This window comes from Kogia breviceps, chromosome 2 (assembly GCF_026419965.1).
Source record: "Kogia breviceps isolate mKogBre1 chromosome 2, mKogBre1 haplotype 1, whole genome shotgun sequence".
Lineage (NCBI taxonomy): Eukaryota > Metazoa > Chordata > Mammalia > Artiodactyla > Physeteridae > Kogia > Kogia breviceps.
Window position 1 is genome coordinate 6,252,020 of NC_081311.1, and position 24,930 is coordinate 6,276,949.

General features: G+C 40.0%; 1 protein-coding gene across 4 annotated transcripts in view; it reads right to left on the minus strand.

The window, feature by feature from the left end:
* The window catches only part of FANK1 (fibronectin type III and ankyrin repeat domains 1), a 128,531-nt gene that overhangs the window by 27,486 nt on the left and 76,115 nt on the right, over nt 1-24,930 (minus strand). For all 4 annotated transcript variants that reach the window (XM_067024335.1, XM_067024334.1, XM_067024333.1 and 1 more), the window contains one exon: nt 5,286-5,463. In XM_067024335.1, the coding sequence (XP_066880436.1) occupies nt 5,286-5,311 (26 nt within the window). In that variant the 5' untranslated portion in view covers nt 5,312-5,463. The remainder of the gene's footprint in view (nt 1-5,285; nt 5,464-24,930) is intronic.

Below are 24,930 nucleotides of genomic sequence, written 5' to 3' on the forward strand. Positions count from 1 at the left end.
CCTTTCCTTGAAGCATATTTCTCTTCACCTAAAGAAGCCACGTCAGTCAAGGTGGCCTCTAGCTACCCCTCCCATCCTGCAGGTGCACGTACTCTTCCCACCGTTAAGAGTCAAATTCCTCTCCCCTTAAATAGGGTGGGATGTGGCAAAGGGATGCTATGCAATTCTGGGCCCATCCTTGATACGCCTGGCAGCTTCTGTTCTTGCTCCCGTGGAAGCCAGTTGCCGTGTAAAGATGTTCAACTTCCCCACTGGAGGGAGAGGTTTCCTGGTGAGAGTCACTGGAAGATGCCAGACGATGAAGGAAAACACAGGAGCCCAGTCAGCCGCCCACTGTCCCCACTGCCCCAGCAGAGGCATCAGACACGTGAGTGACACCACTTGGATCCTTCAGCCCCAAAAGAGCTGCACCAGCCAAGACCACGTGGAACAGACTTGCCCTCCCCATGCTGCCCAAATTGTAGGATCATGAACAAGCGTGTATTTTACACTTTGACCAAAACCACTAAGTTTGGGACAGTTTGTTACGCAGCAATAGATAACTGATACATCATGTACCAACAACAAAGAAACTATAATAAAGACAATTAGGAAATGATATCGACAGCCTTAAGAAGCCAAAAAACCAGAAGTGTTAAAACTAGGTACAAATATATTTACCATGAAAGAAAAAGCTCTGAAACCAAGAAAAATGTTCAGAAAAACTGCATGGTCTACAAAAAAAATAACAACAATAAACGAAAATATATCAGCTTGGCACAAAGTAATCTTGTGAGTGGGTGGGTTTTATTGTTACATGAGCAGAGGTGCATAACTATAGCTATTTAAATTGTAGAAACTGAGCCCTCAATTTGTGGCATCTGAAAAGATCTTTAGGAGCTCAGTGAGACTACAATGCTCAAAGCTCAATGGAATTTAATTGCCAGGTGGCAAAGACTTAACATAGTTTTAGACCAAAATAAAACTAAAAGTGTCCCCAATAAAATCCAACGGTGCTGAACAGCATAAGATCACCATGAAGCAAACAGCACCTTCATAACCCCTGGAAAGATAAATTACAGAACTGTCTTAGAAAACAGATGCCACCGGGCACAGTGATTGGAGGCTGGAGGCTCTCACAGCATCAGTAGAGGTGGCCCCACGGAGAGGCCCAGAGACACAGCTGCCCACTGGGGTCCTCCACAACTATAATGCAGACACAGGGGTGACACCAACTGCAGCACAGACACAGGGACATCTCAGAGCAGCTGTGTATTGAACGTCTGGAGATGCACTTCTTTACACAGCCCAGGCATGGTAGCTCAAAGGATGAAGCAATCTTAGAACTTTCCCAAGTTCTACTTCCAGTAGAGGAAATATATCAAAGTATAAAGCATACCATTATTTCTGTTATCAGCCAAAGCAAATATCTGATGCAAGAGCTGAGCAAACGTGAAACATAACAAAGTAAGTACTGAAATGCCCAGGGACTCAGTTCCCAGACTTCTCTTCTCCCACTATGTTCCATTCCACCCCCAGCTTTCCAATCCCACCACCCGCTGATGACTCTGAAAATCCGTTTCTCCAGCCCAGACTCTCCCCTGGCCGGTTCTTCCCCAACTGCCTCCTTGATGTCTCCACCTGGATGCCTGATCGCCCCCCAAATGAGCTTCCGCTCCATCTCGAGTCTCCGTGGTTTGAGCTGCTCAGGCCAAAACCTTGGTGCCACCTGTGGAAGAGTGGGTTTTGTTCACAGGTACTTGGTGCCCTCCCCAAGGATTCTATATCCAGTGCTGTTGAGCTCAGACGTAGCAGGACTTGCTCTGAGCAATGAAGTATACACAGAGGTGCAGTGTGTCATTCCGGGTGGAAGCTTCCAGAAACGGGGAGCCCCAATCTCTGCCTCTGCTGGCACTATGAGTAGCCATGTTCAGGCAGAGGCCACTCCACCAGCCTGGCGACACACCACGGGTGTTCCCTGTGGGAGATACGCGGCTGCCATTGGAAGCCACTGAGCTTCTGGAGCTGCTGCTTCCTGCAGCCCCATGGGGCCGATCCTGAGATGTCTACTGATGCCCCCTTGACTACCCTCTTTCTCTCACATCCCATATCTGGTGCACCAGCAAATTCTTCAAATCTATCTTCAAAAGCCCTGATTTCACCACTTTTCACGGTCTGTTCTGTTATCTCCGACCTAAATTATTGCAGAAGCGTCCTAATTAGTCCTCCCTGCTCTGGCCGCCTTCCCTCCTCACAGCCTGTCCTCCACTCAGGAGGCAGAGTGACCCTCGTGGAGCAAAAGCCCCATAGCCCTCCCCAGTTTATCAGTGTCCAGTGGCTTCTCACCTCACAGAGTGACAGCCCCCAAGACCTGTCCCCGCGCTGGCCCCATCCCATTACTCATTCACTTCGCTCCTCAGTGTTTCTGGAACGCCAGGCACGATCCCGCCTCCAGACATTTTTGCCTGCTGCGTCTTCTGCCTGGAATGTTCTTCCAGATACTCATGAGGCTCCAGATACCCCTCACTTGCTTCTTTACACAGATGTTACCTTCTCAGTGAAGCCTCCTTCGCCTCCACTCCAAGCCCTCAACGATTGTCCTCTGCTTTCCACTCGGTACTTAACCACCATCCGACACACTATATTTTTACTTATGTATCATATCTATCATTTGTCTTCCTCATCATGAGGGAGGAATTTTTGTCTGTTTGTCTAGTGCTGTACCCCGGGCATCCAAAACAGTGTGTGGCACATAGTAGGTGCTGACTGAATGAATGAAATGCATGATAAGGGTACCAATTATCATAGGAATGTAGAGGGGTGGATAACAGGACAGTAGAGGGAGCTTCTCAGTCGAGGTAGAATCTGACTTGGGTGGAAGAAAGGATGGAGCAGGGGAGATTTGTCTGAACAGAGAAAACAGCTGAACACACATGCAGGAGAAGTCAAGGCATACTCAAAGGACAGTAAAGCAGATTTCGTTGGAAGGTTTATGCCCAGAAATAAGAAACAGCAAGAAAGGCAGGTTGTGGGCAAGCTGTGAAGAGCATCAGATGTTAGTGTAAAAGGAGTTGGACCTTCCTTCTTCAAGCAATGGAAACCCATCGAAGACAATTTGACAAAAGGAAGATGAAAAAGAAAATCAACCTAGCAAGATAGAAGGAAGAGATAGAGGGCAAGAAGAGAGGGTTATGGCCAGTTCATTCAATCAGCAAATAAGCTGGACGGCTGTAGGACCTGGGGATTCAGCAATGACTCGTCAGAAAACAGATCCTACTTGCATCCTAGTAGGGGAAATGCCACAATCTAACAAGGGAAAGCATAGAAGGGATGTGCAAAGGGAGAACTCATGAAAACGAGATATAACTGGCTGTGAGGAGAGCCCGCGTCAAAGACAACAGCACTGATTCAAGACTGGCTGTTGGAGAAGATGAACAGAAACTGACAGGTCAAAACGAAGTTCTTAAACGCGCAATCCCAAGGTCAGATAGTCTAGATAATCGCTTTTTCAAAGAAAGGCCTTTGCTAGTGTTAACGATACACCTATAGGGAAAAGTGATATAATGGAGAAAAGAGGTCAGGATTAACACAGTCTAACTCTGCCACCTAGTGTCAAGGTTTGTGCTAATCCTCTGAGGGAACGTGAGCATCTCACAACCTCGCTTCGAGTTGGGGGTCTGAAGGCCTCGCTGCTGGCTCTGCAATGCCAGGCAACCATCCAGGTGAGTTCCCGGGCCAGACAGCACTCAGGTCTCTGGGGAAAACATAACACCACAGAGACACACAGGCTGGAGGCCAGTGGACATGGCTGATCACCCAGCAAAGAGGAAATGGAGACACAAAGGAGCGGCCAGGACCGCCCCACCCAACCAGCACAAGCATGGCTTGTGGTGCAAGAGAAAGGGGAGGAAATAAAATACCTTTTTCTCTCTCCACAGAAATACTTGTTATATCACCATCCATGCTTCTGGGCGGAAACTACTTACCAGAGAATGACACATGACATGACATGATTAAAATAAACATTTCAAGTAGTTGGGCCGGGAATTATTTTCATACGGCAACTACATTTCAGGTAAATGCATGTTTTCTTTTCTAGGTACAAAGAATCGTTCATCAAATCACAGGGGTACCATGGTTCAGGTAACAGTCGAAGCCTGCGTGTGTACCCTCACATCAGCACCCTTACGACAATGCCACCTTGAGAAAAGTCCAGCAAAGCACTGCAACTGTTCCCTGACTGCAGCAGTGCCAGGATGCTGGCTGTGATATTGCCCTACAGTTTTCTGTAAAGTTACCACTGGGGAAAATGGTAAAAGGTACCTGGGATTTCTCTGTATTATTTCTTACAGCCAGACGTGAAGCTACAATTATGTCAAAATTAAAAGTTTACTATAAAACCATATCTGCATCTCATTTCTGGTCTTCTTCCTAAAACACGAAGTCATTTTGCAAGCAGTAAAGCTGTCAAAGGAAGAAATAAGGATTGAAGTGAAGGCTAAGGAAAAAAAAAAATGACTTCTTGATTATTCCTGTTGCATTCATTTATTTATTCACACAACAAATATTTTGAGGGCCTCCTATGTGCTGACACTGTCTAGGAGCTGGGGAAAGAGCCTTAAGCAAGCAGGAATCTTACCTGCTTCTCGTGGAGTTTAGATGCTGGTAGGGAGACAGAAAATGAACAGTAAACAGTAAAATGACGCCGGCAGAGCTAGGTTTCACAATGCAAATGAAACAAGGTCATGGCAGAGAGGACAGCTGGGTGGAAGTACGGCTACTTCAGGTGGCCTTTTGAGGAGGGGCCAGTATTTGATATGATATGTGCATGGTGTAAAGGAACCAGCTGTATAAAAAGAGAAGGAAGTGCATTCAAGGAAAAGGCGAAAAAGACAGGTTCTGATGGAGGCTGAGAGAGGTAGCAGGTTGGTTGGAAAGAGTTAACAAGGGAACACCTTCTCAAGGTCAGGAAGTTGTCGCATCTGTGAACAGAACAGCCTGAGGGGAACCTCATCTGATTTCATCCAACTCTCCTTTGATTCTGTCTCTACGTTTTGGATTTTTAAAGTATACCATTAGAATATTTCAGAAGCCTACGGAGCTCTCATCAAAGGTCTAGGAGGTTTAATTTCAAAGTGACTGCTCACCCTTATTTTCCAAAATTCATCACTCATGAAAAGGATGAATGCAAATGATGCTGACTCATTCCTTCAATTTCAAAATGAGTCTTCCTGAAGACAATAGAAACCATTCCAACTAATCACGAAATCAAAGCAAAATGTTAAGCAGTTCAACATTGCACCTACGTATAAATGATACCATAAGTGTGCATTCTGGGGTCTTCTTCTTCAATAGAAAACTTGAACCACTGCTCCTGGGGTCCCTGACGCTTGACTTTCTTCTCCAGATCCCAATATAATTCAATGCTGTGATGAGTCACTTTGCCCACAACAGGTGGATGAGGCTTTGAGGATGGTGTGATTTCTAAAAAGATAAAAATTAAAAAATTTAAAAAGATACAATATTTCAGGACTCTATTTCCATAAGGAAGAGAGATCAGCTGAGTGCATAAGGGCTGCCTGAGATCAAACTGTGTTTTCCTATACATCAGGCACACATGTAAGTATTCCTCCCTGTTGCTTGAAGAACATCAGAAAAGCGTGAGTGATAGAAAATTTGGCTGCTGCAGTGAGTTACCACATTCGTGAACGAGCAGATTGTACCATACCCATTGACATCTTACTTCACTCATGGACCCTTCCGAAAGGTTACTTAACTTATGGAACTAATTAGATTTTTCTTTGAGCTGATGAAACTCAGTTTGCTGCTATCAGCCTTCAGTGATCTGGCTGGTAAACAAAGCCAATAGACAAATGATATTGCTGGTCCAAATATTTGTAACACAGATGACAGAGCGTTGATATGTGTTCTATATAAACAGCTCTTACAAACTAACCAAGGAAAAACCCAAAGGTTAATAATATCAATCAGGCAAAAGACGAGCAGTAGACAACACAGCAAAAATAACCAACATAATGTCCAAAAAAGGCATTTATATTCCCTAGTGGCTGCAGAAAATGATGATAATTGGCTATAACTTTATATACCGTCAGACACTTAAAAAGAGATATAACTGTTAGAAGTGACAATGTCAGGAGAGGACACTCATACATTGGTGGTGGGGAAATATGAATTCTAGCCTTTTTAGAAAGCAATCTGGCGGCATCAATTAAAATTAAAAATACATATACCCTCCTCTCCAATCATGCCACTCTTGGTAAACTCTCCTGCAGAAATCTGAACACACAGGGACATATATACGAGGACATTAACTATTAAAGTTTTTTAGCCATTAACAGTGAAAAGGAGATGACCCATTAATAAGAGAATAGTCAAATAAATGATGATATGTCCATAGCATGGAATATTACACAGGCTTTAAAAATAAATTAGTTCTATGCTAGATGCCTTGAGAGGATTTCCAGAAGGTATTGTTGAGGGAGAAATCAAGATGCGGAGAAAAATACAGGATACAGGATATCCTATTTCTGTAAAAGATGGCAGGCGGCACAGCTCGCACCGAGTTGTTCCGCATCCAGTTGTTCTGTTTCATGTTAGTTTTGTCCCCCTTGCTAGATTTTAAATTCCTTGAGGGCTGGGTCCATGACTTACACCTCTTTTAAAACCTCTCTCTGTCCCCAGGGTCTTTTAGGCCTCAGAAACGTTATTGATATCTGGAGAGAATGCTAATTAGAAAAGATACATGCACCCAATGTTCACAGCAGCACGATTCACAATAGCCAAGACATGGAAGCAACCTAAATGTCCATTGACAGATGAATGGATAAAGAAGATGTGGTGTGTACACACACACACACACACACACACACACACACACACACACACACACACAGAGGAATATTATTCAGCCATTAAAAAGAATGAAATAGTGCTATATACAGCAACATGAATAGAACTAGAGATTATCATACTAAGTGAAGAAAATCAGACAAAGATAAGTAAATGATATCACTTTTATGTGGAATCTAAAAAACGATACAGGTGAACTTGTTTACAAAACAGAAATAGACTCAGACATGGAAAACAAACTTATGGTTACCAGAGGGGGTAGGGGTGGGGAAGAGAAATAAATTGGGAGTTTGGGATTAACATATACACACTACTATGTATAAAATGGGTAAACAACAAGGATCTACTATATAGCACAGGGACCTATACTCTATCTATGGAAAAAAATCTAAAAACGTATATATGTACGTATTTATGTATGTATAACTGAATCACTTTGCTGTATACTTGAAACACAACATTGTAAATCAATTTCAATTTTTTTTCTAAATGTCATTGATCTACCACATTTGCAGCTGACTCCCACCGACCCTGGGCCCTCCTGCAGTGCAGCCCCGGTGCAGGCTAGGCTGCCCTGATCTTGCCTGCCCCAGGCCAGGAGGAGAGATAACCACCAAGTTCCCTTACATTCAGATCCCAGAGATACACACTAGCAGACAGCCTGCCAGCTCATTCTTTACAACTTAATTTTGCCGATATCTTTTGAAAGCGTGGCTTTTAATGGAGTTGGAGAAACCTGGGTTTGGATACATGCTCTGCAACCGAGTCGAAAACACCTCACAGTGTTTTGTGATAAATAAATAACATATGTGAAGTATCTAAATCAGTTATGGAATATTTCAGGCAATGGTATCCTACACAGCAGCTAAAAGGAAGTAAGTTCTACACTCAAACCTCAGATGAGTATGTGAAAAACACAGGTTCAAAGTATGCACTACATTATTATACTGCTTACGTAAACATTTTAGAACATACAACGCTAGATGTTATTTATGAGTACCTAGGTGTGTCGTCTAAGCTTAACACACAGATGGGAAGAACACACTCCTCCAGGATACAGTTCTGTCGCAGAAGCCAGGGAAGCATGAGGTGTGCTAAGGTAGGGAAGGTGGCTTACCACCATATTTGTAAGGTTTCATGTCATTAAGAATTTAAGGCATTTATGGCAAAATTTTAACATTTGAAACCTATGTGGTACATTGGTTGGGGTACATGCTGATTTTCAATTATTTTGGTATGTTTGCAATATTGATTTTTAAGAAAAAACTATAAAAAGAAATGCTATACTTTACTCTTATGGAGCTGTTGGTTTTCTTAGTGAAACCTATTTCCGTGTTCTAAGTACTAATTAACCCCGTGGGGAGAGGAATGAATGATCACATACCACGTGTCAGACATGGGTCTTTCAACACGACTCATCTCATTTTGTCCCAGCAACTGGCTGGGGAACATAATGGTAAGTCACACCCTTACATTATGACACTGTCGCTGAGCAACTCTTTTTTTTTTCCCCTCTTTCAGAGCCCCCTAAAACCATTCAAAGACCAGGCCTGGTAGACTGTTGTGGATTCTCCTCAGTATAAGTAGAAGCTGAGTAAAATTTCTATTCTAAAGACATCTAGCTTAGAAAACTGGGATTAACATATACACGCTACTATACAGTATATAAAATAGAGAACCAACAAGGACCTACTGTATAGCACAAGGTACTACACTCAATATTTTGTAATAAGCTATAAGGGAAGTGAATCTGAAGAAGAATATATATATGTACACACACGTATAACTGAATCGCTGTGCTGTACACCTGAAACTAACATGATATTGTAAATCAACTATACTTCAATTTTATAAAAGAGAGAAAAAAAAACAATCCCATTGTCAATGAAGATAGGTAAGAAATTCTAAACGAATGCCAAATCTCCAAAGGGACCAACCGAATGGTTCACCACAAATTTATATGAGGAATAAAAAGATATTCCGTTATGCACGTGTCTCTCATGCCTTTTGCTCTTTACTAATCATTGATACAGGCACATAACCAGAGACCTCCACCTGTTAGCTTGGCACTGGCCCCAGACGGCCCACTGCCACCAGCCCCGGCAACATGTCCACCGCCAGCTGCAGACTCGGGACAGAGCCAGAGCCCTCCCAGCTAGTCGCCAGCCCCTCCGGATCTGGTGCACCGGAAAAGCGGTGGTGTCTAGAAAGTTGATTGACTGTTGCTCACTTTTTTTTTTTTTTAAGGAGTGATCCAGGTTGCTCAGACCCAAAGCCTCTCTGAGGTTCAGCACCCATGACTGAAAACTGACTGAAGGCACGGCCGTCATAGCACAGACCGGCCTGATCCCAGGACGCCACTTTGCACCACTTTCCTCGCCCAGACCCCGAAGGTTAGTGCGCTGACCAGCAGTGACGGTCTACGTCTTCTCTGCTTGGAAGCACAGCTTGTCAAGATGCAGTTCTCCAGCTAGGCAAGAGCTGCCTTGGGCAGAAAACTATTAACGCCACACAGGACCCAGATGGTCGGCCCATGAGTGAATGTCCTCATCAGGTGAGAGCTGATGGCTTTCTAGGCGGCCAAAAAATAAAGAGGGGATGAAGCAAAGTTGTTTCGTTTTGGTTTTCAGCCACAACCTAGAGTCATTTGACAGGTGTGTTTTAACTTACAACGTGGTGCCCATAGACTGCAGCTTGTGTCTTCCCTGTGATAAAAATTCTGTACGTTTGTCATGACCAGCTGATACACGTATTTGAGGATGTTAGTCTTAGGACGGATTCTAAAATAAACATAGGAACAGGTCCCTAGCCCAAGTGCAAACATCACCGTGCCAAGGGAAGAGAGGCCCGGGTCAGCTCCGAGCCTCCAGGAGAGCTGACAGAAACGACCAGTCACAGGCCCACCCCTGGGAGGAGAACAGCAATGACCCGTACAAGTTACGTGGCACTTACTTTCTGACAGGTGCCATCGTGGATGCTTTATCCATTCATTTAGCTTCCACTATAGCTCTGTAAGCTGTAAGGATTTTTATCATCTCCATCATAAAAACCCTCAGACACAGAGTTTAAGCAACTTGCCCAAGGCCACAGCGCAATACCTGGCAGAAGCAGGGTTAAAACACAGGCTGCCTCTCAGCAACAGAGACGCAATATGCAGACCTGGAGTGAAAACTCCACTACTGGTTAGATCTCCAGATTTCCTCCAGCCACTCATTTTAAATCAGGTTTGACCTGTGAACCCGCTTGAACCCCAAGTGCATTTTAACATCTTTCTTGGAGTATAATTGCTTTACAATGGTGTGTTAGTTGCTGCTTCATAACAAAGTGAATCAGCTATACATATACACATGTTCCCATATTTCTTCCCTCTTGCGTCTCCCTCCCCATCCCACCCCTCTAGGTGGTCACAAAGCACCGAGCTGATCTCCCTGTGCTATGAGGCTGCTTCGCACTAGCTATCTATTCTATGTTTGGTAGTGTATATATGTCCATGCCACTCTCTCACTTTGTCACAGCTTACCCTTCCCCCTCCCCATATCCTCAAGTCCATGCTCTAGTAGGTCTGCGTCTCCATTCCCATCTTACCCCTAAGTTCTTCATGATTTTTTTCCTCCTTAGATTACATATATATGTGTTAGCATACGGTATTTGTTTTTCTCCTTCTGACTTACTTCACTCTGTATGACAGACTCTAGGTCTGTCCACCTCACTACAAATAACTCAATTTCATTTCTTTTTATGGCTGAAAAATATTCCATTGTGTATATGTGCCACATCTTTTTTATCCATTCATCTGTTGATGGACACTTAGGTTGCTTCCTTATCCTGGCTATTGTAAATAGTGCTGCAATGAACATTTTAGTACATGACTCTTTTTGAATCACGGTTTTCTCAGGGTATATGCCCAGTAGTGGAATTGCTGGGTCATATGGTAGTTCTATTTGTAGTTTTTTAAGGACCCTCCATACTGTTCTCCATAGTGGCTGTATCAATTTACATTCCCACCAGCAGGGCGAGAGCGTTCCCTTTCTCCACACCCTCTCCAGCATTTATTGTTTCTGGATTTTTTGATGATGGCCAATCTGACCGGTGGGAGATGATAGCTCATTGTAGTTTTGATTTACATTTATCTAATGATTAATGATGTTGAGCATTCTTTCATGTGTTTGTTGGCAATCTGTATATCTTCTTTGGAGAAATGTCTATTTAGGTCTTCTGACCATTTTTGGATTGGGTTGTTTGGTTTTTTGATATTGAGCTGCATGAGCTGCTTGTAAATTTTGGAGATTAACCCTTTCTCAGTTGCTTCATTTGCAACTATTTTCTCCCATTCTGAGGGTTGTATTTTGGTCTTGTTTATGGTTTCCTTTGCTGTGCAAAAGCTTTTAAATTTCATTAGGTCCCATTTGGTTATTTTTGTTTTTATTTCCATTTCTCTAGGAGGTGGGTCAAAGGATCTTGCTGTGATTTATGTCACAGAGTGTTCTGCCTGTGTTTTCCTCTAAGAGTTTGATAGTTTCTGGCCTTACATTTAGGTCTTTAATCCATTTTGAGCTTATTTTTGTGTATGGTGTTAGGGAGTGTTCTAATCTCATACTTTTACATGTACCTGTCCAGTTTTCCCAGCACCACTTATTGAAGAGGCTGTCTTTTCTCCACTGTATATTCTTGCCTCCTTTATCAAAGATAAGGTGACCATATGTGCGTGGGTTTATCTCTGGGCTTTCTATCCTGTTCCATTGATCGATATTTCTGTTTTTGTGCCAGTACCATATTGTCTTGATTACTGTAGCTTTGTAGTATAGTCTGAAGTCAGGGAGCCTGATTCCTCCAGCTCCATTTTTTGTTCTCAAGATTGCTTTAGCTATTTGGGGTCTTTTGTGTTTCCATACAAATTGTGAAATTTTTTGTTCTAGTTAGTTCTGTAAAAAAATGCCAGTGGTAGTTTGATAAGGATTGCATTGAATCTGTAGATTGCTTTGGGTAGTAGAGTCATTTTCACAATGTTGATTCTTCCAGTCCAAGAACATGGTATATCTCTCTCCATCTGTTTGTATCATCATTAATTTCTTTCATCAGTCTTATAATTTTCTGCATACAGGCCTTTTGTCTCCTTAGGTAGGTAAAGAAGTAAAGCTGTCACTGTTTGCAGATGACATGATACTATACATAGAGAATCCTAAAGATGCTACCAGAAAACTACTAGAGCTAATCAATGAATTTGGTAAAGTAGCAGGATACAAAATTAAAGCACAGAAATCTCTTAATTCCTATACACTAATGATGAAAAAATCTGAAAGTGAAATTAAGAAAACACTCCCATTTACCACTGCAACAAAAAGAATAAAATATCTAGGAATAAACCTACCTAAGGAGACAAAAGACCCAAGCGTATTTTTAAATGACCAAGAGAACTTAACGAGAGAAAGGGAAGACAATGAAAGCCAGGTGATTGTTTTAATGAATGAAGCGTGGGGATGTCCAAGCAGGAGGAAGGAGCAAGGGCAGCTCCCTCTCAGCCGTGGGTCCGGAGGCTGCTTGTCTTCAGGGACTCGGTCCATAAAAAGGAAGATGGTCTAGAAGGACCACAGGAGGCCAAGAAGCAGAAAGATTTGGCCACATTCACCTTGACACTGTGAAGTGGGTAGGAAGTCAGACAGGTGCCTCTTTATGTTCAGCATGGAATGCAGAGGAGGAAAGGTCCTCGAATGTGGTTATAACAATTAGTGAGATAACTCGTTGATAATCTGAGAAGAGTGTTTGTGCCAGGGCAAGGAACAGGGACTATATCAGGAAAGTATGCTAAATTGAGTTTACCACCAACACATGAACAAATTCCTCTATTTTAAATGTTATAATCCTCAAGTTTCACAGTGAAGCTAGAATTGCAAGGGGAGGTGAGTATATATAGGAGGACAGCCCTGACTCACTCTACCCTGGGATGAACCTACTGCCTGCTTGACAAGTAATAATACATCTTTCCTAAAATGACTACAGTCAACATTTTGAAAAACTCAAAAGCTCACCTTTTTGCCATTTATTTGTTTAACCAGGATGTTTATATCCACATTTGTATTTATATTTATCTAAGCAGAAACACTATTTGGGGAATTGTTTTCATAAGTTTTATAAAATATATATACAACATACCCACAAACACGTATTCGTAGACACAATTTAGATTTATATAAAAGTTTTAGAACTCTATTTTTCCTGATTATAAGTATCAGATCTTTTAAAAGGTGCTTTTGCTTATTTAAGTCTCATAACCAGTATCCACATTTAGCCAATCACATAATCTTATGTCAAACTCAGGCTTAAAGTTTATCTGAACTTTTCTAAAGATTACTGACAAAAAAGGGGGGAAAAAGTCTTACTTTCAATTTCACATCTTTAAACAACTGATAGGCTCTTTCCATCATGGCAGATTTTTTTTAATCTTAAAAGTTTTTCATTTCATTTCATTTGTTGAGATGTGGATGGATCTGGAGACTGTCATACAGAGTGAAGTAAGTCAGAAAGAGGAAAACAAATACCGTATATTAATGCATGTACGTGGAACCTAGAAAAATGGTACAGATGAACCGGTTTGCAGGGCAGAAATTGAGACACAGATGTAGAGAACATACGTATGGACACCAAGCGGGGAAAGCGGCAGGGGGGTGGGGATGGTGGTGTGATGAATTGGGCGACTGGGATTGACATGTGTACACTGATGTGTATAAAATGGATGACTAATAAGAACCTGCTGTATAAAAAAATAAAATAAAATTCAAAAATTTAAATAAATTTTTTTTTAAGTTTTTCAACAGAGGACAGTGGTTGCCAGAGGCTGGTGGGAGTGGGTGGGAGGTGGAGGGGGAGGATGTATAATGGGTGAAGGGGGTCAAAAGTTACAAACTTCCAGCTACAAAATAATTGTCACGGGGATGTAACCTACAGCACGGTGACTATAGTTAATATTGCACATTTGAAAGCTGCTAAGAGTAGATCTTAAAAGTCCTCATCACAGGGAAAAAAAAAAAAGGGAAAAATGCTTATAACTGTACAGTGATGGATGTTACCTAGACGTATCACGGTGATCATTTTGCTATGTATACAAATGTCGAATCATTATGTTGTACACCTGCTGTCAATTATTCCGAAATAAAATAAATATAGATATATACTAAAAAAGTTTTCCAAAAAAAATGAAAAAAGAAAAAAAACAGCAACAAAACTACCAAGCTGATCTCAAAAGGACGATTATATGAGAATTTACGTACGTGTTGTGTACTATAAAAGCTTTTTGTAAGAAAGTTCTTGTGCAAATCTGACAAAACAATTTTATGCCCCACTTGCCATTTGTCAAGTAATAAATAATATGAAAATGAAATACAGAGGGCGTCATACACTGTCACCTTTCAGTCCCTGTGGTTACAAAATGGCATACAATGTGGCTCTCCAGTACATCAGAAATCCGTTTTAAAAAGCTATCATTTACAAATTATAGGTTTAAACACAGAAAACTATAAAGTTTAAATAAACCACTGTACAATATTAGGCCTTAGCATTCTAAAATTTTAAATATGTAGGTTGTAATAATATAACACAAATGTGCCAGCCCCATAGGAGGAAACTGAAAAGATGAGTAAAAAACATTACTCAGTATCTTAATGGTAGGCGGCTGAACACATTTTAAGAGCTACAGAGAATCTGTGATCATGATCTGTATTGGAATTGGCAATTCTGATTAGCATCATGAAAAGCAGGGACTGATGAAGAGAGAAAGCAAACATGAGTGTGTTCATTATAAACGTGGAATACCGTAAAAGCAGAATGGTAGTTTCCCTGCCCTTCCAAAGACATCTGCAAATTAACTGAGGTCAAATTTCATTGACAAGGCACATCTGCAGCCTGGCCTCTGGTGGCAGATGGTCCACAATCAGGATGACAGCACTGAGTGGACGCTATATAAAGAACAGTGGTGGTGGCCACCTCAGAGCAATTCATCATAGCTTGACCACGCATTTATAGCAGCCATAAATCAAGAACATATTCCAGATCAATAAGACATGGAGATCATAATCATTAAAAGTGTCAAAAAATGTTTGCCATGAATACATATTAAAGAAGGAACTTTTCAGTCAAATATCACAATACCTGCAAAGTGATGACAGTTTCTCCTTTCACTTAAAAATGAAATATGACAGTTAAAATGAGTTTAATTCCACCAAACTATTATACTGCTTTCATAAAATGAATCCTATAAAAACCCTTATAGATGAAAGGACCAAGGACAGAAGTAAATAATTTAAAAATTTATAAGTAACTACCAGTAACCACAATTAAGAAAATGCTTGACGTTTCTACTAACTTTAAAAGCGGGGAGGACTTCTCTGGTGGCACAGTGGTTAAGAATCCGCCTGCCAATGCAGGGGAAACTGGTTCAATCCCTGGTCCGGGAAGATCCCACATGCCGCGGAGCAACTAAGCCTGTGAGCCACAACTACTGAAGCCTGCGCTCTAGAGCCCACGAGCCACAACTACTGAGCCCGCATGCCACAACTACTGAAGCCCATGTGCCTAGAGCCCGTGCTCTGTAATGAGAAGCCATCGCAACAAGAAGCCCGCGTACCGCAACAAACAGTAGCCCCCGCTCGCCAAAACTAGAGAAAGTCCACGCAGCAACAAAGACCCAGTGCAGCTAAAACTAAACAGACATTTTTTTAAAAATAAAAGGGGGGAAATAACTGTGACATGTCATTTTATTTATAAAATTGGATGACAAACATGTAATGGTAATAACTTATGCTGTTGAAGATTGTGATAAAACTGGCTTACTGAGCATTTGTGGATAGCACCATATATCAAACAATCCTTTACTAAAGTAATCTGGCCATATTCAAAACAATGATTATGAAAATATCCCACCTGGTGACCCCACTCCTAGAAACATGTCCAAAGAAAATAATTCAAAACCAAAAAATAAACTTAAAAGCTAAAATATTTTTATTATGTATACTTTTACTTCTTATTTAAAAATTTCAAACATATAAAAAAGTAGAAACAAGAGTATCGTGAATCCCTTTGTACTTTACACCCAGCTTCGTCAATTATCAGCATGATTATGGCTGATAATCATATTTCATCTATGCTTCCACTTACCTCTATCTGTCCCTCAAACGTGGATTATTTAATAGCTAAAAGTTTTTATTGAAGTATAGTTAATTTACAGTGTTGTGTTAGTTTCAGGTGTACAGCAAATTGATTCCATTTTATATATATATTCTTTTTTAGATTTTCCATTATAGATTATTACAAGATACTGAGTATAGGTCTCTGTGCTATACAGTAGGTCCTTATTGTTTATCTATTTTATATGTAGTAGTGTGTATATTTTAATCCCCAACTCCTAATTTATTGCCTCTCCCCCACTATCCCCTTTAGTAACCATAAATTTGTTTTCTATGTCTCTGAGTCCATTTCTGTTTTATAAATAAGTTCATTTCTACCCTTTTTTTAGATTCCACATATAAGTAATATCGTAAGATATTTCTCTTTCTCTTTCTTCATTTTATATGCTAATCTCTAGGTCCATCCATGTTGCCGCAAATGACATTATTTCATTTCTTTATGGCTGAGTAATATTCCATTGTACATATGTACCACATTGACTTTATCCATTCATCTGTTGATGGACATTTAAGTTGCTTCCATGTCTTGCCTATTGTAAATAGTGCTGTTTTAATAGCTAAATTTTAATTAGCCTTCACTTTGTATCAGACTGTGTCCTAAGCAATTTACATATATTTTATCATTTAATCTTCATAGCAACCTTAGGAAGCACTTGAATTTCCTCCATTTTAGAGATGGACCATAGATACACAGCCTTCCAGGGAGGGCATCCAGGAATCAGCAGAACAACGATTTGAACCCAGGCAACGTGACTCCAGAACCATGCTCTCAAGCTCTCTACATGCAATCTACTACCTGCCTGTGTGTAAGTACATAGATACATAAATAACATAAAATAAAAACCAAGAGAATCACTTTAGCATCATTGATAGCAATAAAACCTGCAAACAATATAAATGTCTAAGAATATAGAATTTGTTATATACACTGTAGTACTTCATTTAAATGCAGAAATATTTAGCCACTAAAAAGCCACATGGAATAATATATACTAATGTAAGTACGTTTGATATGCTGAGGGAGAAATACAAATTTGCACAGACACGAATTATAATGATAAAATCTACAGATGCATATGGACAGAAGAACTGAAAAAAATTTAGAAAAATGAAATACAATTAGAGTGGTAGAATTATGGCTCATTTTTTGGTAAATTTTAATGTTGTAATAGCATTGAATAAGAAAAATGGAATTACGCATTTTCACTTATTCTTAATGAAAATAAAATTCAGCCACGGTAAACTAGCAGTCTAGATTCTGCCTCCCTGAGCTTGTATGTATATAACCGAAACAAGGCTGATAAAAATAAACCAAGAATTAAGTCAACATGGGTGCTTCATACATAAGACATTTCAATTACCCTCTGGTTCAATTTACTGACCATTTTGGTGTCAAGCAGATATTCTACATCACACTTATTTCCAAGGAATACGTTTTCATCCATTCATTCAGCACGTTGGTGGGACACTGATTGTGTTCCAAGGGCCCAAGCACCACCGAGGCGGGGGGGAGGGTGCTAAGGGACCAGCAGGGAAGCCTGGCACCGAATACAAACCAGAGATGTGCCACTGGGAAAGGGGAGGCGGCAGGTGCAGAGGGGGCCCCTCATCTAATCTGGGGGGTGAGGTGCCCTTAAGTGAGTTTTGAAGGATCAGGGGCATGAGTCTAGCAGAGCCTGTGGGCAGAAAGTACATCATTTATTGAAAACATTTTAGTTTCCTTAGAAAATTCTCTCATGTTTTTATTCCCAAGCATCCTTATCTTTTAAGAGAAAACAATATAAAATGCAAAACTGTTGGAAACTGCTTCTCCCAGCCTTGCTAGTAAGCTCTTCAAGGGCAAAAGTCACTTCAGACATCAAAAACCAAATGAAAACAACGAACCAGCAAAACCCAAAAGACATAACCTCCTAGAGTAAAAGAATCGGGGGCTTCCCTGGTGGCGCAGTGGTTGAGAGTCCGCCTGCTGATGCAGAGGACACGGGTTCATGCCCCGGTCTGCGAGGATCCCACGTGCCGCGGAGCGGCTGGGCCCGTGAGCCAGGGCTGCTGAGCCTGCGCGTCCGGAGCCTGTGCTCCGCAACGGGAGAGGCCACAGCAGTGGATAAGGGCTTCACAGATACAAGGTAGTAGTAACAATTTGGAAAATGTTCCCCTATTTTATACTTTTTGCTACTTAGAAACCATGCTTGGAACTCTGTATGTTTAATAGGTAATAGGCAAAGAAGTGTTCTTCCAAGCGATTTCTTTTGCCTAATTATAATAACTACAGGTTACTGCGGGCTGGCTCAGAGCAGGCACCGTATTGGACAGTCAACCGTGTGTCTAAACCTCACAACGAGGAAGGCAGAGGAGCTGACCAAGCCTCAAAGAGGTAAAGCAGCTTGTTCAGGTGCTCAAAACCCACAAGTGGGGAGCAGAGCTGTCAGCCCAGGCCTCTTAACTCACAGTCTGTGCTCTCAGGCACAGGCTCCCCGGTGTGGAGCCTCAGAGCTCTTCGATGGAAACCAGCAATGAATCCCCGTGAGACGACAGCATCGACCACAATCAGACAGGCAAAATCAAATTGCTGTTTATTTTCTTTTGACACAGAGCATGTCATTGAAGTTTAAAATGAGTTTACAGTGAGAAATGGCAGGATGTGTCAACAGTGGTGATAGGGCACTTTTCACAACACATCTGCTTAGCATACATAGGTTTGTTTTTCTTTTTAGTTGAAGTATAGTTCATTTACAATGTTGTGTTAGTTTCTGGTATACAAAGTGACTCGGTTTTGTATACATATCTTTTTCAGATTCTTTTCCATTATAGTTTATTACAACACATTGAATAATAGTTCCCTGTGCTATACAGTAGAACCTTGTTGTTTATCTACTTTATGCGTAGTAGTGTGTATCTGCTAATCCCAAACTCCTAATTTATTCCCTCTCCCCTGCCCCCTTCCCCTTTGGTAACCTTAAGTTTGTTCTCTATATCCGTGAGTTTATTTCTGTTTTGTAAATAAGTTCATTTGTATATTTTAGATTCCACATATAAATCATATATGTCTTCCTCAGTCTGACTTACTTCACTTAGTATGATCATCTCTAGGTCCATCCATGTTGCTGCAAATGGCATTATTTCATTTTTTATGGCTGAGTAATATTCCATTGTGTATATATACCACATCTTCTTTATCCATTCATCTATTGATGGACATTTAGGTTGCTTCCACATCTTGGCTATTGTAAATTATGCTGCTATGAACATTGGGGTGCGTGCACCTTTTCTAATTAGAGTATTCTCTGGATATATGTGCAGAAGTGGCATTGCTGGATCACATGGTTGCTCTATTTGTAGTTTTTTAAGGAACCTCCATACTGTTCTCCATAGTGGCTGCACCAATTTACATTCCCAGCAACAGCGTAGGAGGGTTCCCTTGTCTCCACACCCTCTCCAGCAATTATTATTTGTAGACTTTTGATGATGGCCATTCTGACCAGTGTGAGGTGACACCTCACTGTAATTTTGATTTGCATGTCTCTAATGATTAGCGATGTGGACCATCATCTCATGTGTCTCTTGGCCATCTGTATGTCTTCTTTGGAGAAAGGTCTATTGAAGTCCTCTGCCCATTTTTTGATTGGGTTATTTTGGGAGTGTTTTTGGTCTTTTTGTTTTTTGGGGTTTTTGTTTTTGTTTTTTTTACAGAATACATACATTCTTAAGAAAACCCCACCACTAAAGGGTCTGACCAAGCCACTCAGCAGAAGCAGAATACCAAGGCAGCACACGCAGTCTCACCAATGATCAGAACAATGCAATTCAAACAGTGAGACTGCACAGCCATCAAACTTACAAAAACTGAACTCTGCCAATGGCAGAGAACAGAAACAGAGGCCACACTCCTAAACTGCCAGTGGAAGCACAAGTTGGGAAGTGTCTTCGGAGAGCAACGTGGCAAAGTGAAGTAAAGTTCGGGAAGCGGGAATTCCACTCTCAGCTACGGTCACTGATATACAGGAATATTCACGGAAAGTTCGCAGTTGGGAAACAATGAAAACCAGCTCAGTGGCTGGCATGAGAGAATTGGATGAATTATGAATAAAATCATACACTGCAATAGTATATAGCAGTTAAGATTAAAGTTACAATTAAATATATCTACATTAATAAATCAGGGCAGAGAGGGGGTGAATCACAAAAGCAAGTCGTGAAACGATATGTACAGAATGATACAATTTACCTGAGGCTCGAGAAAACAAACCTATATCAAAAGGAGGAGGGAGAAAAAGGAATGGAATGGCAGAAAAATAATTTTATTGGCAGCGTTTTGTTTCTTAAGCCAGGTGGTGGCGCATGAATATTTATTATATTATTTTATATATGTTATGCCTGAACTATTTAATAAAAGAACAGAACAAGGTACTGCATGCATGGATGTATTTATATCCTTACTTGTCTTAACTCATCTCCCAAGTAAATGGGTATCCAGGTAACCTGTTCTTCAAAACTACCTTAAAATGTTATATAAAGGTGGTCCAGTTTAAAATTCAGAAATCCTTGGGAGTTTCAAGTCTAGAATATTTTCTACATTCCAATGACACTTTCAATCCAACTAGACTCTAAGCTCCTTGAGGAGACGAGCTGAGGTCCCTTCACTTTCTATCCCCCAAACCATTCAATTAATGTTTGATCCAAGCCAATCTGACACTATTCAAATATTCAAGGGATTTTGTATTACTCCTTAAAATATGTTGCAAATAATTTAGCCATGAAAGATAAGTAGTGTCTTAACCTACAATATATAACTTAGCATATTTTACTCTACAGCTGTCAATGCTTATCAATACTTAGACTGCATATTATTTACCAGTAGGTGTGAAAAACAAACTTCCAATAAGCAAAGAGAGGTCTCCAGTGTTTGTCTCATGAGTTTGAATCATCACGTTGCCCAACTTCTAGCTCACATGGGTCACCCCATAGGATGTGACGCTTTGTCTCTTGACTCTGATGTGTGTCATTTGCCTTCCGTGCAGCCCTATAAAAACTAACTCAATCCAGCTCGTAACATAAATTGACTATATGGTTATGGACCTCTCTTATTCACACAAATATAACGGAATAAAGCATACTAACACAAAAATCTTTGAAACCCTACAGCTTTTTAGCACACTTTTCAGTTTAAAGAGTGATTACATCGGGGTTATGGTCTTAAATTTCTCTCAACAGCCGCTTTCCTTCTGTTCCCTCTCCCACCAATCTCCCTTTTTCTAACCATTCTCTGTTCTTTGGCTGTCAATCTCTTTGTTTGAATGTTACTATGTGGTCGACACTCTGCTCAGTACTCAGATTATGGGAGGACAAGACAGGCGGGTCCAATTCTCACTGAGTCTGGTCTTGCAGCTGATGCAAACGTATGACAAGAGAACCCAAAACAATTCCTACAATTGTGATCATTGCTCTAAAGAAAAAAGACCAAGGTGCCAAGAGACATTTGAGCTGATGCCTCAAAGATGCAGCCTAGAAAGGGCTATGAAGAACATTACAGCAAGAAAAAGGACACATCATTCCACTTAACGTTGACAGTAACATGCAAATCCAAACCTAAAAATAAATCAGATAATTTTAAAAGGACTAGAGTGGTCCCATTAACATTAAGACCTCCATAGAAAAATTCAACCCTCATTATCAACATAGCTGATAAATAGGAATCTTTAAGAGTTGTAATTTATTGATGAAATCACTGCAATTTTCATTATATGTCAATACATAATATTTGCCACATACTGTGCGCTTCCAAATGAGGTTCTTTTATAACTTATACCCATGTCCCTGGTTCTCCAACAGCAATGTTTTGCAATAAAAAGAACAAACAGAAAGGTTGGATAAACTTACCATATAAAAACAAATTTTTAACCATAAATTTCTCCAAACTCATTCTAAATAGGTTACCAGGGTATACAGGAAAAATAAATTGCAATTTCGCAGCCACTAATGAAAGAACCAGGATCATAAATCGAGTATTAATTATAGAGAATGGTCATTGTTCTTTGTATTTATCAGAATGAAGTCCTGAATAAGAAATCCCCTGCTTCTACTACGGGATTGCTTTCATAGTCACCTGTTTCCTGCCTCTAAGCATGTCTTAAAGGGCAAGATTCACTGTCACACCCTTCACTGTAAATAGTAAGTAAACCCGTTCAGCGAACAAAATTCAAAGGCAGCTAGTATGTTCGAGTTCTCCTTCCAAGAAACCTCTCCTCCAATGTCTAAGAAACGGTTTGAAAATCGATTGACTTCCCCTCTCTGCACTAGTTACAAATGTGTAGCTTTGATCTCGGCTTGAACACAAGTAAATCTTTTTAATCTTCCCATCGGGTGCTGCTTCCCTCTTCACCCTTTTCCAGCTCCTCCCCCCTAACCTCCGCCCACTGTTCTCACACCTACCCCGTCCCCACCCTTCAACTCTTTCCTTAAACTTCCTAAAATTATTTAGGAGATCTCTACTTGAAATTATCTTTAACCCATAGCTTTCGTTTTCATTCACACTGTCCTACTACAGCATGTAAATGTATGTCCCTTTCAAAAACCAAAATTACAGAATAATCCATCAAATAAAAATTGGCACATGTTAGGCACTGAAGTATAACCTCAGTTAACAAGGAAGGTAATAAATACAGTCTGGTAAAATAAGTTCAAAAAGCATGCTGTACTATCTGCAAGAAGAAACAAAGATAGTTACTCAGATGTTGGAAACTTGGAAAACTAATTGTCTCAATGAAGCACATTTTTCCCAAAAGGTGATAGTACTACTTTTTTCTAATATAAAAGCAATACCCACCCACTGAGTTTTTAGAAATCAAGCAATACAGAAATATTGAAACAGGAAATAAAAGTTCTCTCATAACCCCCTCCCCAGAGATGACCGCCAGCAACAGCTTGATGAAAATTCAAAGATTTCTTTAGCAAAGATATAGAAAATTTTACAAAGATGGCATTATACTCAAGGTACTGTTTTGCAGTTTGCCTTTTTCAATTAACAGGCTATTGGTTGAGATTCTTGCATATTAATACATGACTTAAACTCAATTTTTAAAAAACTACTCTTTGTATACAATCGTTTATTACATACAACTCTTCAATTAAAAATTTTTTGCATTTAACTTTACACAGTGATGCAAATATTTTTACAAGACAAATTCCTGGAAGTAGAACTGTTGAGTCTTTGGATGTATATATGTTTACTTTGGGTGCGTATTGTCAAATTGCTCTTTAAAAGGAGCAATTATCAATGTACCAACTGTGTGGGAGAAATTGGTTTCCTCCCATCCAGGCAAACAAGAATATTATCAACCCCCCAAACCAGGTGTGAGGTGAAACATATACACACAAATGTACAAGACAACTTGGTAAAACCATTGTCACGTTATTAATAGCATAGTAATGAAAAACTAGAAATAGCCTTCTCAACAACAAATAGAGTGAGGTTCATTTATATTACAGAATATACTGTATATAAAAATAAATGGTATCTTCTATTTAGATGCCACCTGGAACCACTGTGCTTCTTTCCTCAGTTCATATTCACTATATTACCTTATAAAATATGCAAAATAATCTAATGTATTGTTTATATATACATGTGTAAGAAAATTATAAAAACATACATTCATTCATTCAGTAAATATTTACTGAGAGCCTACTGTGAATGATGCACCGATGCAATTCTGGGGATTGAGCAATAAACAAATTCAACAAAAATCTCTACCTCAAGGAGCTTATGTTTTAACAGATGAGGGGAAAAGACACTTAACAAATAAGTAAAATACATTGAGTGTTAGGAGAAAATACCTTTACAACCACAGACTACACAAAGATTTCTTACACAGGACACAAAAACCATTAACCATAAAAGGAAAAAATTTGATAAGTTGAGTTTCAATAAAATGGAAAGCTTCTACGCTTTGAAAATCACCATTAGTAAAATTTTTAAAAAGGAGAAAATATTAATGATACATATATCTAACAAATGACTTGTGTCCAGAATTAATATATTTTATATTACAATTCAGTAGTAAGAAGACACACAATTTAAAAACAAGCATAAAAATTGACATGGTATTTCACAAAAGAAGATTTACAAATGGCTGATAAGGACATGAAAAGATGTTCAATATTACTAGTCATCAGGGGATGCATATTAAAATGACGAGGAGACGCCTAGAATGCCTAAAATAAGAGGCTGAGGACATCCAGTGTCGGTGAGGATGTAGAACAACTGTAACTCACATGGTCCTGGCAGAAATCCAAAACTATGCCATCCTTTTAAATAACTGTTCGACAGTTCCTACAAGAGTTACATATAGACTTGTGCAATGAGCAAGCAATCCCACCCCTAGATATTCACAGTTAATGAAACATATGTCCTCACAAAGACCTGGACTTGAACATTCAGAGTAGCTTGATTCATAATCAATAAAACCTGAAAATCCCAAATGTCAGTCAGCACATAAATGAACTATGGTATATCCATACGAGGAAATATCACTCAGCAATAAAAAAGAATGATTAGTTAATGCATAATAATCAATGACTAGTTACAGCACTATCGATACGAGCCGTAACATAGATGAAGCTCAAAAACATGATGCTGAGTAAAAGAAGCCAGACCTCCGAGTTCATACAGACTGACTCTACTTAATGAAGTTCTAAAAAAGGCAAACATTGATAGGGATAGTCATCAGGTCAGTGGTAGCCTTGAGCTGAGACTGAAGGTAGTAAGGGAACCCAAGGGGATTTTTTTTTTTTTTTTTGGTGATAGAAATGCCCTCTCTCGACTCTCTCGGTGGTCACACAGGTGAATACATTTGGCAAAAGTCATTTAACTATATGCTTAAAATGGCTACACTTTATTATATGTAAA